The sequence below is a fragment of the Leptosomus discolor genome, chromosome 9, assembly GCF_034619465.1.
Source record: "Leptosomus discolor isolate bLepDis1 chromosome 9, bLepDis1.hap2, whole genome shotgun sequence".
NCBI lineage: Eukaryota > Metazoa > Chordata > Aves > Leptosomiformes > Leptosomidae > Leptosomus > Leptosomus discolor.
Window position 1 is genome coordinate 10,434,416 of NC_141399.1, and position 17,662 is coordinate 10,452,077.

Consider the following 17,662-nt stretch of genomic DNA (forward strand, 5'->3'; position numbering starts at 1 on the left):
TGATGAAATAGGAAGACAAAACTAGAAAGGGCTCTGAAAGGCCAGGAAATGTTATTGGGGTGGGTAGCAGCAAGGAGGTGAGCAGCAAGCAAGAAAAAAATCAGGTTTCTATATATAAACCCAAGCCAGGTCCCTTGTTCCAGCTCTGGTAATTTCTTTTGCCCTTTAGACTTTTCAAAAAGCTGACACTATGCTATAACTTTAACAACCCCAAATCATTCCTCCTAATGGCACCTGTATTCAGATTTATATTCTGTAGTGAGTTGGAGTAAAAGGAGAGTTGCAATAGGCACCCCGCGGCACACTGGCCACCACAGTTCGCTGTGTGTACGGCACCAAGAAAAACCCAGCAGGCACGGCAGAGTTCCCTGAGTTATTTCTTGTTCTCTGCCTAGCAATAAAGACACAGTTACACGGGGTGGTAACTCGTAGCAGATGGTGACTTTTTAAAGTTGATTGCTATATAAATGATACTTTCTGAGTTTGTTCCTTTTAATTCAGAATCTCAGTAGTGTGTTCAAATGTCAGAGAGCATCATATTTCTATCCTTTATTTCCTTTGTGAGCAGAAACCTTCTTTAAGAAGTCTAGGAATTACAGTTTGTGAGAGAAGACAGGCTCTCTTGATAAAAGTGATCTACTTTACAAATGTTACAGAATACAATAAAAACAGTAGATGCAAAAAGCCCCACTGGTTTTGCTCTCAGTGGAGAGTTTTAATTTCTATTGCACTTTTTAAAGAGACATTTTGTCTGCACTGTAATGGTTTACTAGATCAGTGAGGTCCATTACCAGCACAAAGGTAGGATTTCCTCTGCTGCAAGCACAGGGAGGCTGGGGGAGTGGGGGTGGAAGATATCTAATTAATCAGCTACTACTGCAGGCAAACAAAAATAACAGGAAAGCTGAATAAGTACCTTATGTATCCCCTAGCTGCCTTGCAGTCCCTGTCCGGGGTGGCTGTGTGCCAGACCCCCACGGCATGCAGGGTTTTGGGGGCTGCCCATGACCCAGTCTGGCAGCCACAGGCTTTAAGGCTGCACTTCAGCATAAACCAGGTTCAGAGAGACTACAATCAACGCAGTTTGGTTCTGGCTGCAAATCTTAAGCCCGTGCCACAGTTCCCAAAGGCAAAAGGGCTGTTATGCTGCTCCAAGCTACCTACCACCTGCGGCTGGTGGGTTTACCTGCTTACCCTCTCATCTTTACTCACATGAGGAAGGTGGCAATTCACCACGGTCCCAGAGAGCTGTACCTGGAAGCTGCAACTAGAAGGCTTTTCTCGTTTGCTCCAAGATGTGTGTACATGCTGTCTTCTTTAATAGTGTTGTAGCTGGAAATCGGATCCCCCACCTAGACTTTGTAGCAAGGGAGGGTGTTCAAACCAGCATGGGCTGCTTACAAAAAACTCATGAGGGTGAAGTACTCTCTCCCAAAGAGGAGTTCCTGGGAGGACAATGTGTTGGCTCTGAGGGCTTCACTCTACATCATCCACCAAATCCAAAAAGATACATCTGTCAATAACTGCAATATATTTTACTACAATTTGCTGGCACCACTGCCAGCACCAGGTGCCAGCAGCCCCCCGCGCAGCAAGACCTGGCCTGCACGAGCTTTTCCTGGGGGAGACATAAAGGAGCAAATGAACCCCCCAAAGCCCCCTCCGACAGCCAGTCAGCGTGCTGGGGCACTCCACATCACCTCAGCGAGGGATCCTGCAGGGCTGGGAGAGCAGCCAAGGGCCCAGCCAGTGTCCGACACCCCCGAACCATGTCCCCAACTGCAGGCTCACACGCCTGGTGTCACCGTGTTTCCCACTGCTGTTCCCTGCATGAGGCAGCCCATAATGCCTCACTCTGCCTAATTACAGCAAATAGCAAGCAGTTTTAGAGCATTCAGATGATGCATCCCCATAGTCCTGCTCTGTTGTCACTGATAAGCAAATCTGTCCAGCCCAGCGCGCAGGATTACCGTATGCTCCTTTGAGTACTGCTTTTCAATGACACAGACATACCAGAACTGGCCACAAATAAACTCATCCCACCGACCCAGCACTGAGGACCATCGCCTCCTGCTAACACATGAGTACTCTGGAAAAAGGAGGTGACTAATAGGTGAAGAACCTGTGTGATTTGTACTACTGTGGACCCTTTGCCACCACAGGACAGCCTCTGTGTCCCCAGCTTGGGGAAGCTATACCAAAATCAGTGCCATCGTGACAAACTCGGGGGATTCAAAGTGGTTTGGTCCAGCCACTAACCTGCCCTCTGCACTTCACCTCCTCTCAGATTCTGTGTCTTAACCCATGTATTTATTGCACCTCAATGGCAAAAAAAAAAAGGAAAGACATACCCTGGCCAGAGGGAAATGTCCCAATTAAATAGCAAACGATGCAGTAAAACAGCAGAGCATTCTGAGAGCAGTGGTAAAAGCAGCCACCTCTTGTCCTCAATTTGTGCTGCTCCCATCACCCCGGGCATTATATTTGTGCTGACAAGGATCAGTTTAACCCCTGCCTGCAGTCTAATAAAAAGCTGGCATGGTGGAAGCGTGCATAATCCTTCTTCAGTGTCCTAGGAATGGGTGCAATAAAAAACTTCTACTGCTGCTGCTCGGTGGCCGCAGCCACTGCCTGGAATAAATTACTCCCTGCCCAATGCTGGCAGCGGGAAGCGCTTCGGACCAGAGGCTTCTCGGACTCTCGTCTGTTTGCATCACTGCAGCCCAAGGTGGGCAAATCATGTCAAAATAGATAAAAATGCCAGAATTGCTGTGTGGGTCAGACCAAAGTGTCTGCAATAACTCAGGAGTCCATGGCCTGTGGCAGGGATCCAACAAGCCCATACTCTCCTCCTCCTTTCCCATAGCCACAGGACGCACAGCCTAACACCCCAGCACATCTAGAAGCACAGCTCATGGCCAGTGGTGGTCACTCACCATCCCTCAGTATTTACTAGGGGCAAACCAAAAGGCTCCACCTTCGGTAAACAACAGGATCGCTCCCCTCCCCTTGTCATTAATTGACCGAATCAGTGCTGCAGAGCTGGCATTATGCTCCACTACGCTTTGTAATGAAATCACTGCCTGTGCATGAGCAACAAATTTAATGATATGATACTAATAGGGTTAGAAATTTACCATGCAAATATTAATAATTTATATGTACATTCAGTTTTTCAATACTGCTTGTAGTCTGTAACAAGGAAATGCTGAGTTCTACCAGTCCCTCTCACAGATCTTGCCTGGGGAGGGCGCAGTCGTTACCAGGCTGGAGACAGAGGCCCCCAGCACAATTTCACTGAAGAGGCAAGTTAGCATTGGGACATCATGTCCTGGCCTGCAAGCATGTTTTGAAAAAGAGAGGATGCTTAAAACAGGAGCACTGCTTGCACAACATCAACAGGCAACAGGGGATAAACAGTGAGCTTTTGTCCTGCTCAGGCCCCTTCCCATGGGCATCTCTGCAGTGCCCAAAGAGACAACCGGGGCTGTTAATTGCCTCTGCAATGAACTTGGGTGAAATGAGGTGTGGTCCAGTGATTACAGATCACATTGGGCACCTATCTGCGTTTTGAGGCAGCTGGCAGCAAGAGCAGCGACCTTTGGGCTGCAAGGCCAGAAGGATTTGGAGACTGAGGAGCTGCATCTTGTTGCAGAAGCAGGGAGGGATTTGTGTTAAATGTCCTCTTTTTCAGCAGTAAAAAAGTATCTCAAAGGAAGGGCGGTGACTGGGGACCAGAGGGGTGGAAAGAGAAGATAATTCCCTTGGACAGGCATAATTGCTGCAATTCAGAAAGCTAAAAATGTGAAATTAGGAATAATCAATGGCTGTTTATGATCTGTGAATTCAGCTAATACGGAGTAATTACACTCTGCTAATTCCTGGTATTTGTCATCGTTGGGTTGCAGAGTCCTGCAAAACAATAAAAACAGATTGGCTGTGCTGGGCCCGCAGACTGGGGGCTTAGCACTGCACGAGATAATTTCTCTTTTAATGGTAAAAGCAGTTCTGATTTCCCTTATTTATTTCCCTCTACTAGTGGCAAAGCCAGCAGCCGCGGGCTGTGCTCCAGGGATGCGGGATGCGCTACCCAACAGCACCCCCAATAGCCGGCACCGCCACGCTGCCCGCTGAGACCCGCCAGCACAGCAAACCCCCTTGCCAACCACCCACCCTTCTCCTCTTGTGAAACTGCTTTTCCACCTTCATGTCCAATATTGTCCTATCATCCCTCCTATCAGACTTGGTCCTCACACGTTTTTTCTTCCAGCCCATTCACCACCAGGTAACCCCACCAGCCTTTCACTCAGCTGCTCACCCCGTGCTCAGTCACCCGGATGCCGGTGAAACCTGTGGGATGTGCCGTCAGTTTGCTGGCGTGATTTACTTTTCCCTCGATGAAATACTGCTGTTTATTAACCCATGCAAAAGTGGGAGAGGTGAGTATAGGAGCGGGATGGTTTATTGGTGGGTGAATAACCCCCCGCGGCAGCACAGCAGGGGATGTGTGGACTGCAGCTGCAACCCTCACCGTCATCCACCTCTCGCATGTGGCGTGCAGAAAATGCAGGTGGTGTTTAACACTAGGTACACAGAGAAGAAATGCTAGGTACACAGAGAAGTAAAAGACTGTTTCCTTTTAAAGGTGCTAGATTTAACATCTGCGGTACGTGGCTTGGCGCAGCATGAGCAATCTGAAACCATACAGCTGTGGCACTTTTCAGGTCAAAGTTTGCAAAGTGGCAGTGGCCAAAACTTTCCTAAGAACAACAGAATTTGTGATTAATTGCCCAGCAAGCACCTTGCAAAGCTGTCCCTGCAGGCACTGCAGAGCCCCGCAGAGGAGGGCTCTTCAGTGGGGAGCCTTCCCCTGGTGCTGAGCTCTTGTAGCAAACAGCTCCTCAGAGGGACAGTCCTGCAGCCACCGGCATTTTATGGCAGGAGCCACCAGTGCCCCAACACTCCCCACCACCCACTGAGGTCCTGCATGGGCCTGTGCAGCCAGCGCTGGCACAAGGAGGGAGAAGGAGGAGGAGGAGGAGGACAAGGAGGAGGAGGACAAGGAGGAGGAGGAAGAGAGCAGCTCCATGCCTGCCAGCTCACTCCTGCCAATCCTACCACAATGCCCCTCACAGTGTGGTGACTTTGCACCACAGATTATTCGTTCCCCAGCCTGGCAGATTTTGATATCACATCTATTATTCTTTTCTTAATTTCTCTTTCTCTGTATCGTGCAGAAATCTCCCTGGAGGGAGCCTGCAGACAAGACTGATGTAATTCCATTGCATGCACCAGTTAATTATTTGCTGAGTCAAGACCAAGCTGGTGCCCTGTTCCCAGCACTTGATGTATTCACTAATGTTATGTGTGCTTTAAAAGCACCTTTCTGCTGCGTGCCACAGTGGATGGGTAAAACCTGGGCTACAGCCAGATGCAGAGACGGGACACAAGGACTCCCCACATCCGCAACAGCGCTTGGGCTGTGCCACAGCCGTGCCCCATGAGAAAAGCACACAGCTCCCCAACCCTTCCTGTGGTTTCAGGGAAACATCCGGGATGAAATGTGCAGTTCCAGAGAGCAGAAACATTTTGCACGAGGTTTCTTTGTTGGGATGACGAGGCCTCTGGCGCTGCTGAAGTTTTTTGCTCATTTCCTCTGCAAGCAGTAGCAACATCTCCATCTCCATAGAGGACCCAGGGGGCCTCAGGTCCCTTGAAGCAGGGGGAGAAATTCATCATGAAACAGGCATTGCCCAGGGTGCTACAAGCCCCACGTTGTGGGCCGGCTTCTGCGCAGGCGAGAAGCTGGGGGACGGAGTGGAGCCACTTGGGGCACTTCGTTATTGAGCTGAGCCAGTGATTGCCAGCAGCTAAGCAAACTAATAGGAAGGATATTTCCCCAGAGAGGGAGGAGGTTTCTGATTTAGACTGCGCTGCTTAAGCCCAGACTCTCACTGCAGCTAAAATTTCCTTCCGAGGGCAATAATTATCCCAATGCGAAGCCCAGGTCTGTGTTTGCTTTTCTGCTCCCTGTCTGGAAGGTTTTGGTGTAGAGGCTGTGATTTCCTCTGGCACGCCACCCAGCACCCGAGCCGCAGCCCAGCACTGAAGACCAGAGCCGGCAGCGGGGAAGTGAAGAAAAGCTCAGTGCATAGTTCTACGCAGAGAGCACCCTCAGGGGTTAAACTAATGACAAGGGAGCAGCGCTGGTCCCACTGGGGCTCTGCTCCATCCCTCTGCAAGCTGCAGTCCCAAAGGTGCTGCCGGCCCCGTGCCTCCTCCACTGGCTCGTGGATGAAAGTTTTAAAGTTCCAAGAGAAGCTGTTCCTTTCTTCTAAGTGATGGCAACGGAAAAGAAAAAGGAAAAAGGAATGGGAATACTTTTGCTCTTGGCTGCCAGGTAAATGAGGTTCAGCTTTGGAAAATGTATAGGGCCTCTAGTGCTAACTGCAGGGCTGGAGTCTCCAAGGGGTGATTTCTTCCTTCAGAAACATAATTATAACAATAAATGATTGAAAAGAAAAAGGCCTAAATCTCTATCCACAGTTAACTCGGGACTCCAGAGTTCAGGACTGTTGCTGGATAAATAAATGCTTATTTGAAAAGGGAACCTCCAGCCTCCTGCAAATGAGAGGCAGCAAAGCAGCACTTGGAGCCAGCCTGCACATGTGCGGCGCAGCCAGAGCGGGGAAACCCAACAGATCGGGTTAGTCCAGATTTACCCCACGTGGGGAGACATTCATCCTGGCTTCACACCCAGCCACTCCTGTCGCTGTGGCCCCCACCAGCCATGCTGCCCCATCAAACACAATGTGCCAGTTTAGTGCAAGTGCAGAGGGTCAGACTGGTGCCCACCCTGGAAGAGGTTTTCCTCTTCCAATACAACAAAGAAAAACCAGTGCCAAAGTGGAGAAAATCTCAGAAGGAAATGCATGAGCTTGTGGCCACAGGAATGACTTTTTTTTTTTTCTCTCCTACAGGACAGCTGCTCCCAGCAACTGCCGGCCACTGTGCCCTGTGAGGTGGCACATCAGGACACACAGCCCCATGCCAGGCAGCAAAATAAGGCTTGGGGAGGTGCCATGAGTCACAGAGGGCTGGGCCAGGCTGGGCAGCCACACTGCCACGCTGCTGAGCACATGGTGCCCCAGGTCCTCGGGATGCCCCAGCACCCAAGCAGCCTGTGGAGAAGGACAGTGCCCCTGGGACACTGAGCGGTAAGTAGGCTTGTCCCATCCCTGACCGCGGAAATGAGGTTTCTAGAGCATGACTGTAATAATGCCTTTCTGCAGCACTTTTCTTTTGACTTGCTGGCAGGTTAGGGGGTTGCATAGGGAAGGTTTTAGTTCCTCCTTCTTGTAGTGTGGAGGCAAAGGTGGAAGTCCACACACTGGCATCCTTTCTGCAAGGTGCAGCTCTGCCAGTTTCATAGACAGAATTAATGAATTACCTGTGTTAACAGCAAGGGTTAAATCCATGTTTCCACCTATTACGTGATATGTGGTGGAATCAGCTGTGTGATGTGTTGTCCGGGTCAAACCCCTCTATTCATCATGGCTTTGGATGAACTTGCAGGGTGTTCGCTATACAACGCTCCAGTGCACAACCCCAACTGCCAAGACAACTCCCAGGCACCGACCAGGAGCCCTCAGGGTGCTGGCACGCAGCTGCTAAAGGTGCATTTCAGGTCCTCCCACATGTGCAATTACTAAAAAACAGAGCCTTTCATGGTGGCTGCCCAGGGGAAGGACTGCCGCACGGCCCACACCCTGCGCTTTCATCCCCAAGAAGTGCCTCTTCCCAGCAGACAGCTTGCTGCCAGCCCTGAGCACCATCACTTGTCTCCCTCCTTTTGCCCCGGGGTTTTGGCACAGGCCAGTTTGGTACAACCTGCAATCCACATCCTGGGGATCCCCACTGAGCTGCCAACTGCTATTCCTGTGCTGGAGGGGATGCAATCGCTCCACTCTATCTCTTGTTGCTGCTGCAGCTCTTGATTCAGTGCCTGGGGAAACCTCACTGGAGAGGCGAGCTCATAGTGATTTAGCTTCGTGCTCAGTGACACATACAGAGAACCAGACAAGCGGCCATCAATGACAAATAAAAGACCAAGAGTTGGAACTAGTGGCAGCCATGGTTGGGTGATGCTTCTCCAGCAGCCGCAGGCAGCTGAGCGCAGGACGGGGCCGTGCCTGCCCCATAGCACTCCATCAGGCACCGAAACCAGCCTGTGCCCTTCACATCGGCCCCACAGCCCAGCTTCCCTGGTGGCATCTCCACATGTCACATCCCACCTTGGCTGCAATCCTGCTCCCAGACCGGGCTCGGCCACCACGGCTGGCCCCAGCCCTACACCCCTGCCCAGCACGGCCATGCTTCCTGTTTGACTTCTGTTTCAGGATCAGGGCCTCACCCCAGTTAACTATTGACTTGTGCTGGGGGCAGTTTCACCACAAGACACCCTCTCCAGCCCTTTGGCAGGTGCAGCAGCTGGCCAAGCATTTCTATGCACTGTGGAATTTATAAGCCCTCTGGCAAACGGCACTCTCCCATTGAGTAACTCAGCAAAACTCAGTCAGATTGACTCCTTTTGAGACTACAAATGGCATTATAGCATCCTCCATTCTCCTGTGGGGGGACCAGCTCTGGACACATAGCGGATGTGCACCCATCCCACACCAGCCCTTCCATTCAGTTTTGCAGGAAAACCCCAGACTTTTGGAGAGGTGACTCACTGGGTGTGGGCACAGGTGACATCTGGCAGCCCCCCTCGTTGGAGCTGCCTCCCCACCCTGCACTATAACAATGTCTTGTTCATGGTCAGGGACCTGCGGGGAGAGAGAGGGATGTGTGGGGCTCAAAAGCAGTCAAAAAAAAAAACAAACAAACAAACAAAAACAAACCTGACAAAGGCAGTAGTTTCAGGGGAAGAGAAGTGAATCTTTTCTGCAGCACTGGGAGGAAAGGTGAACATTCACCCACTGCATCCTAGAAAACCTCCCTGTGAGGGCAAGGATCTGCCTTGACAGCAATAACTTGGCACTGCCAGGAGGCACTTTAGTCCTGAGCAGTCTTGGGGTGGAGCCTTTGCCTTACAAAGGCACAAAGCATATTTGCAATATTTGTTCCTGGAATGGTTTTTAAGCAAATATGTTTCAGGTTTATTAAACTCTATTTATCACCCACCACAGTTCCTTCCTGTCCCTCTCTCTCCTGCGAGTCACTCTCTGACAGATGCCAGAGCACAGTTGTCTTTTTTTCCAGTACAGCCTTAGCAAAAAGAAAAAAAATCCGAACAATTAAAAGATAATATAATAGAAATCCCAGGACAGGGCAACCCTCTTATAATGCAGTCAGGTTCCAGGAATTTCACCACCCAGGGACTTCACCGAATAAATTTTACCTGGGATTAAGGTGAAGACAAATAGCCCAAATAAATACATGACTTCCCTAAAGTGTTAGTGTTTATCGGTTTATTTTTCCATTTCTCTTCCTCTGCAATGAAATCAATATGTGCATAGAAAAAACATTAATTCGGTGAAGGAGAGCCCTGTGCAACGGGCCCACGTGACGCCGGCGTCCACCACAGTGGCAGGGACTAAATGGGGACGGTTTTGCGAACCCAGTGGAGTTTTGCTCTGCTCATTGTGTCCGAATCACAGCCCAGGTCTGATCCCTTGCCAGCTCCAGGCTCTGCTCTCGGTATTTGGGGTTGGGGGGAAACTCAACAAGGTCCAAAAGCAAACCAATATCAATTTCGAGGACTTTGCAATTTGCCAAGGGGGATTTCAAGGACTGTTCTTCTGCCCCCATCACACCCATCAACAGATCAGGCACTGGGCTGGGGGGCCAGGCATGGGAGAGGCTCCCTGCATTTAAAAAGCAAAACTTCATTCTGAAAGGACCAAAAGGCAAGAGCCCGGTGCTGTCCTGCCAGATCCAGCCACAGGCAGCATTTGTCCTCCAAAACCTTTAAACGGTCCATATTCGGGTATGTGGCTTTTCCACCAGCTCAGTGAAACGGGCTTGTTCATGCCAGCTCCGACACGAGTTTTAAACCCATTTCAGGGATACCATGCCAGGGGGCTGGGGTGGGCCAGGACAAGGTGGCACAGGGAAGGGCTGCGAGTGTCAGACCCCCATGCAGAGACAGATTCCTGCTCACAGTTACCTTCCTCTGGGAGGAATAGCAGTAGAGAGGAGAAGAGAGATGCTGCTGGGAAGCAAGTGTGCTCAGCTGATATTCTATCAAAAATACACTGCTGATACATGAGAGTACACAAATACCTTCCAAGGCTTTCTTTAAAATGCTGATAAGCCATGAGGCCACTCTCCCATGGAAAGCCACTAGCTCCCTGCCGGACTGGCTTCAGCAGCTCCTCCTTGCCACAGCCTCACAGCAGACATGGGCACAGCAGACGGGTCTTACAGGGAGCAGTGCCGGGCTTCAGACCATTGAAACATCACTGCAGGACTGCCACTCTGGCTGGGCACTGGCCACCCTGGCCAACTGCAAACTCCCTCCAGGGTCTCCGGGCAACCAGGAAAGCAACAGATTTCTTCCTGCAATGCAGATTGCTTTCCTCCTTGTTTTCAAGGCTGCCTAAAAGCCCCATACGGTGGTGCTGCAACCTACCCCAGGGTGCAGGTGAAGCCAAGGGGAAGCATCTCACCCGGGCATTGAGGGGGGAAAGCCGGGTCCATCCTGCCCAGGGGGCCAAGGGAGGACACTGCACCAGGGCCACAGTCAATCACATGGCCATGGGCAATTTTCCTGAACTCTTTCCCTGAACTTTTTCCCTGAACTCGAGCTGTGGGCTGGGCAGGAGACAAAGCACTTCTTTCCTTCCTCATGACAGAGCAACCTGACATCAACTTTCAGCCCAGCCCTGCTGTAACCTGTTGCTCCTTATTTACCCTTCAAACAGGAAAATCAACTCTCAGCATAGCTCTTTTACAAATTTTCTACGCCAAGCCTCACTAAAGCGCTGCTTTAGTTAACATCAGGCTCTTCAACTCTGAGCACGCATCCTACAGGTGACAATTTGCCTTAGGACTCCAGGGTGGTTTCCAGGACAGACGTTCACCAGGCTGCAGCCCCAAATTTCAAAGGTAGGAGTGGGTCCCCAGCCTCTGGGAGCCTGGTGCGTGGGGTTGCAGGTGCCTGTCCCATTTGTTGGGGTGGCAGCAGGAGAGAGGGGGGCAGATGGGCTTGCTTGGATAGGAAATAGTTCGCACTCCAAATTACAACCTGTCCCCATTCTCCTGGGTGAAAACACTGCAGGATTTGGACAAGTGGAAATATCTCTGTTCTTAAATCAGGCGTCCCAAACCTGGCTGCTCTGCCTAGCTCAGGGGCGCTGCCCTTCCCTTCCCTTTCTGGTTTTAAGGAGGAGATTTGTACCCGCAGATTCCCCTGACTTGGAAAGGCCAAATCGCAGCTTGTCCTCAGACAGCATTTTGAAGTCCTTAATATTTGAAACCTACTTTGCATCATCCCAGAAGGAAATTCAGCAAAGCTGCAATTGCAAATACGTTCCTTGAGCTCATCACGATCAGCAGATTAGAAAAACTTGATCCACTACTGAGAAAAGGACACGAAACAGGAGCACACAGGGCGGTGGACAGTCACAGTGAAGAGTTCAGAGGCTTAAAATGAAGCAAGCTCGATCAGTGCAGCCTGCTCCAGTGTATGGGAGCCAGGACTTCAACATCAGGCTGGGACTAAGCACACGTGCCTGATAGGAATTTAGACATCTCTGGTGACCTCTTAGTTATTGCAAATATGCCTAAACATAGCAATTATTTTTTCATCTAATAGCTGCCTGGCTTTGGGGCATTACAGATACGCTTTATGGCATTTCCTTCTTTTTCCTCAGGGTGACCTGTGACCGTCAGCCACCCCCTCGGTTGTGCTCTCTCTCCCCACCACCATGCGGATAACAAGTAAGGAGGGAGGCATAGATTTACTTTTCTCTGTCCATTTTTCTACAGTTCTTTATGCCTGCTTCTCATTTACATGACCACTTCCAAGCACAGCCACCCTGGCCTTCTCCTTACAGGTACATGGGAAAAGGCCTTTGAATAAGCATCAGGTTTTTAAAAGATTTGTGTAGATTTCAGCCTGTTATATTTTTCACAGTGAAACTCTTTGTGGCTGGGAGGAGATGGCTATTGAGACTTTGCTGGTTCCATAAGAGCCATTCAGCTGCAATATAAGTATATTTTTCTACTCTCTTTCCACGCAGGACTGGAACGTTTTGCTCCAATGAGCGCTGCTTTAAAGCCAAATGCCAATCACATTTGTATTAGCAGCTGCTCGGCTGTAGCTAGTGACTAATTGGGGGATAGCAGCCTTCCCAGTGCTGGGAACGTAAGAAATATTTGGATTTACATAGCTTTCTGACTAATTATCAGATCTACTTTAATGCAGAGAGAAATATGAATAGTGCCTCCCAGTAGAAGGGTAATGCCTATCTGAGCATCGCCACAGGCTCCAGAGATATTAATTAAGAGATCAGAGTCCTTTCAGAGGATGAAAGAAGGAGTGTTAGCTGCCTTCCCACACCGCACGAGTGCTGGCTGTCACCCTATGCCTGCTAACGTGGGGACACAGAGACCTAGCCCCCAAGAAGCCAGAGGGATGCTCCGCTCCCTGACCCATGGTGCTACTGCTCTCACCTGGCTCCTCTCCCACCCCTCGCAGGCATAATCCGGACTGTGGTACTGCTCATCACGCTGCTGGGCACATGGTTCATTGTGCAAACATACTTCGAGCGGAGCTGGAAAACTGTCAACCTGCGGAGCTGGCTCGGTGAGGTGCTGGTGGGGCTCCAGCCAGGTCCGGAGGGAGGGTGCAGGCAGTCCCATTGCGAGCCAGACCCTGGAGCTGCATATCATTGCCACTAACATTTGCACTTGCAGTCCCTGGCCAAGGCTATAGCCACCAGCTTTGACCATCATGGCAAGGAGGGTACAGTGCAGTGGGAAGCTATACCAGAGCGGGTGGCTTGCAGCCACAGGGATCAGTTTTGGAGACCTGATGCCTGAACGGCTGCTCCTGGCTTGGGGAAGAGCCAGCAGCTCTCTGGGCTGTCTAACCCTCCTCCTTGGTACCCACAGGTGTCAACAGCAAGCCCAGCAGTGAGTATCGCTCTTGACTTCAACTCCACCACACAACACCGCTCCAGGGCTGAGGGTGATGGTAGAAGCACAATAGCTGCCCTCAAGACCCTTTCCCAAGGCAAAAAACCCACCCTCCCAAATAGAAGGGACTTTCATTATCTCGCACACCAGCAGTGTCTTTGGCAGGCTCTGCAAGCACACGAACCTTCATGTGAACCCCCTGCCCCAGCAGAAACACCCCCGGGCCACAGGCTATAGCAGGAAGCAGGTCAAAGGGCCCATCCAGGCAGCATGGCACAGGTCCCTACCCTGGCCAAGAACGGGGAAGCTCAGGAAAGAAAAGCCCCAAGAGGCTGGCCTTGAAAGAGTGCCAGCTCCAAACCCTCCCTGGCACACACCCCTCTGCAATCCCCACGGCATCAGCCGTGCTGTCCCGCTGCTCACACTCAGAGCAGTACCCAGCACCCCAGCCAGCTCATCCCAAACAAGAAAATGGTCCCAGCCCCAGGACGAGCCTCCATTGTGCAAGAAGCTGGTCCAGGAGTTACCCACTTAGCAGACCACTGTGCCCCAGTGCCAGCCCTGCTCAGCCCCTCAGGGACACAGCCGGTGTCCCCTGGTGGGGCCAGCACTATGGCTTGCAGCTCCGCTCCTCCCTCGCAGGCAAGCAGCTGCCCCGGCACAAATGTGGGAACCAGAAGAGCTGCCCCCAGGATCATTTTGCCTTCAAGATTATCAGCGGCGCTGCAAATGTGGTGGGACCCTCCATCTGCTTCAACGACATGATGTAAGGAGCACACAGCAGGGACGGGGCAGCCGTGGCTGGCCTGGGATTGAATAGAGTGAGTTTGGCCTCTGCTGAGCACGTCAATGGCCATCACACTGCATTTGTGGTTAAAAAAACTTGGAAATAGCTTCTTGCTACTGCTTCTGGGGATATTCTGCTTTCTGCAGCCACTTTGCCCCATCACAGTTTCGCTGGCACCAGCATCGCCAGGGCATCCCTGCACTTACTGGTGCTCTCTGCTCTCCTTTCCAGACTCATGAGCAGTGTGAAAAACAACATTGGCAGAGGCCTTAATATTGCGCTGGTGAATGGTGAGTTGGACCCCAACCCCCCTCTCCCTGCAGGCGGGGTCCCTTCTCCCCTGGGGGGGAACAGGCCACCGGGGACCCCATCCCAGGCACCACGGCTCAGCCAAAAGCACATCAGTCTGGTGTTGCACGGGGTGCACAGCCACAGTTATGGTTACAAGCACTGCTGAGGAGATGGGAACAAACCTGCCCGGGTCATGCACAATGACTCCATGAACTCCACCAAGCTACACATTCACTATTGCAGCAAACATGACACGCTGAGGGAAGAGCAAAGCATTTTGCAGCAGGAACCCCAGGATGGTGGCCAGGCAAAGCCTAGAGTCACCTCAGTGTAAACTCACTGTGCTCTGTTTTGAATTTTAACCTTTCAGGAACAAGCGGGCAGCTCCTGAAAGTTGAAACATTTGACATGTACTCCGGAGGTAAGCGTGGTCGCTTTGCTGCTTGGTGGTTCCCAACCGGGGCTCACACCAGCAGTGCTGGCTGCCAGCTATTTAGGTTGCTCCTCTGTCGTGTATTTAACGATAAAGTCTAACGGATCTTTGACCAGGATTGCCAGCTCGGGTGGTAAAAGTTCAGCTTTCCCCAAGGTCATTGAGCCTGGAGTCCTTGTAATGCATCCGCAGCCAAGATTGGCTTCTCACTCCTTTTACATGTGTGTAATATCCTGAAAAACATAATTCCACTAAGCTGAATAAACCAGGGCACTTGAGACCTGAAAGAGGCTACTTCCCGAGATCAGGTAGTTACACTAAACCTGAGATTTTTCAAATTTCAACTCAGTTTTTGAATGCTGGTGATGTCTGAAGAGCTGCTTGTTTCCCTGCCTTTCACAGGAGGATAAATAAGGAGCTCAGGGCACGGCAGGCGAGATGTGGGCCCCAGCCCCAGCAAGGCTGGGAACAGGGGCAGAGACTGGTGGCAGCAAAGACCATGTCCCTACGCCTGCTGGCTTCAATCATCTACACAGCAAGAAGATGCCCTGAGCTGGGGCAGCACTGCTCACAGCCCGGCTGGCACTGACTTGCAGGATGCTGTAAATCCCACCGTTGTTGCAAAGGTGTTACCAAACCTCTTGAGTTTTGGCAGGACTCCTCAAAATCACATGCTAAAACCATCCCTATAGTGCTTTTGGTTTACCCTTTGCTGTTTGAGCATTCCCCAGGGATTAATCACCCCTTCTGCATCTCGGTTTTGCAACCTATTCTTCGTAACTCTGGAGTTTTAAGGAGAAACACCAATATAATGAGATTTCCAGATGAGTTTGTGAGGGAGAACCGCAGTGGGAAAGGCACTGGGAAGGAGAAGGCAGTCGGCTTCTGTGCCACTAGATGGGGCATTGGACTCGAGCATCCCACGGATGCGGGATGAGGAATAATTCCTGCAGTACGGCAGAAGGCATGATCGCAGGGCAGGCAGCTCTGCAGCTGAGCGGGCTCGTTTCTTGCGTCAGGAAATAAATTCACGTAACTAGATTTCACAGTTAATGAGCAAAGTTTAGGAGCAAATTCCCCCCTGCATTTGTACTGGCAGGAGTGAAGTGCCAGCCCTGGGTGCTGTGGGAGAGCCCAGGTGGGAACACAAGATGGGGAATCTGGAAGCCTGCTCTTCCCCAAGCCCACGACCCCAAATCCTGGCTAGCACCAGCGCACTGACCCAGAGGAGGTTACCCCAGCTGCTGTCCCTGCTAAATCCCTTTTTCTTTCCCTAATGCTCTTCTATCCCAGATATTAACAAACTGGATACCTTCCTCCAAGAGATCAAGCGTGGCACCATCGTGTTGACAGCCAGTTATGACGACGCTGCCACAAAGTGAGTTTGGCCCTGGGAGCAACACCCGGCTCCCCAAAAACCCGCAGCTGGGGGAGCTAGAGGTGCTGCTGCCAGCAGCAGAGAGGGGCAGGAGGGGACACACACCTGGCACCACACTAACAGCTTCTTACCATCTTTCAGGATGAATGACAAAGTGCGGGCACATTTCGAAGAGCTGGGCAGCAGCCATGTGAGCAAGCTGGGCTTTCGGGACAACTGGGTCTTCTTGGGAGCAAAAGGGCTGAGGAACAAGACCCCCTTTGAAGAGGTACATGGCCCTCCCCTGGCACCAGCTCTGGAGGTTCCCATCTTCTTTGTAGCACCTCCCGAACAGCATCTTATGTACCTGTCTGCAGAAGATGCCATCCAGTGGTGCTATCCCCCACGTCGAGCCAAGCTGCAAGTTTTGCCACATTGCAAACTTGCACTGTGCCACCAACATCCTCATTCATTTTCTTTCTCTCTCTCTCTCTCTTTCTTTTCCTGCAGCACATCAAAAATGATAAGGAGACAAATAAATATGACGGCTGGCCTGAGCTGCTGGAGATGGAGGGCTGTGCCCCCAGGAAGGAAAACTAGCATCAAGCCCCAGCCTGCCACAGAGGCAAGACCAGTCTTGCAGGGACCCCAGCCCCATTACACCGACCCCAGCCGCCCACCCAACGCCTGGTCACACAGCCCAGCAGCAGCTGCCCCCTCCCAGGGACCAGCCGTTTCACAGCAGGGGCTGTGCAGGGCTTGGAGAAGAGCTGTACAAATGCCCACAGAGCCTGAGCAAACACCCAGACGGGTTTCAGCCCAGCTGTCCTCACCTATGGGTCAATCTGGGGTATTTTATTTTTCTGTCTTTAAACCAAAAACTTTGTAGAACATTTTTCAGATTTCTTAAATAAGATATCTAGTTATAAAACATTACCTTCTCACTTCCATTCTCACTTCCATGGCACAGCATGCCATGTCCTCTGCCACCAGCCAGGCATCAGCGTCCCCACGGCACTGCACATTGGCATTCCTCCTCCTCGCATGGCACAGGGCAAAGTCATCTCTGGGGATGCTCAGGCCTTGGTGGTTCCCCCTGGAGCTCCTGCCAACCCCACTGCTGTCTCCTACAGCCACAATAAGGCCAGACGGCCACAGGGACGTCTTGCAGCAATGCAGGCAATTTGCAGACCAAAACGTTTCCCCCACCTGATTGCATCTTTCCTGGGTTATGTCAGAGTTAAATCCCTCCATGACAAGTCCCCCAAGGTAACACCAGGGATGCGCCAACCCAACTTTACCCAGCAAAGAGAGAGGGATGGACACGCATGTTCCTCAGGCAGCTGAAGTTGTGCAGCATAACCAATAGGTGGGAGCCTTTTACCGGGAGAGCCGGGGCCAGCATCAGTCTGGAGCGACACCACGCACCCGCACTGGCACCCTACTGCAGGCACCCCCACACCCGCTTTGCTCCGGGAGCTGCACCCTGACCTGGGGCAGACAGACCCTGCTGGGAGAGGAGAGACCCCTGCCCAAACGCAGGCCAGCAAAGCCCCGCAGACCTCCTTGCAGGGTGGATCCCATGCTGCTGCCCAGCGCCAAGGAGGTCCTGGGGGACCATCTGCCCCCTGCTCATGCCTGCTTGCGT

General features: G+C 51.6%; 1 protein-coding gene across 1 annotated transcript; it reads left to right on the forward strand.

Annotated features, from left to right (window-relative positions):
- The first annotated feature begins 11,933 nt into the window (after positions 1-11,933).
- FAM3D (FAM3 metabolism regulating signaling molecule D) lies at positions 11,934-16,614 on the forward strand. The gene is made up of 9 exons (XM_086470196.1): positions 11,934-11,946; positions 12,707-12,814; positions 13,123-13,143; positions 13,789-13,912; positions 14,165-14,223; positions 14,595-14,645; positions 15,951-16,035; positions 16,177-16,303; positions 16,525-16,614. Exons 1-9 carry the CDS (start codon positions 11,934-11,936, stop codon positions 16,612-16,614), a joined length of 678 nt encoding a protein of 225 aa, XP_086326322.1.
- The last annotated feature ends 1,048 nt before the right edge of the window (positions 16,615-17,662 follow it).

Bases quoted from the DNA above. Each gene is read 5' to 3' on its own strand.
- FAM3D (XM_086470196.1), top strand. The intron at 14,646-15,950 runs GTAAGCGTGGTC...CTTCTATCCCAG, and splicing joins ATTTGACATGTACTCCGGAG to ATATTAACAAACTGGATACC. The intron at 16,304-16,524 runs GTACATGGCCCT...CTTTTCCTGCAG, and splicing joins ACAAGACCCCCTTTGAAGAG to CACATCAAAAATGATAAGGA.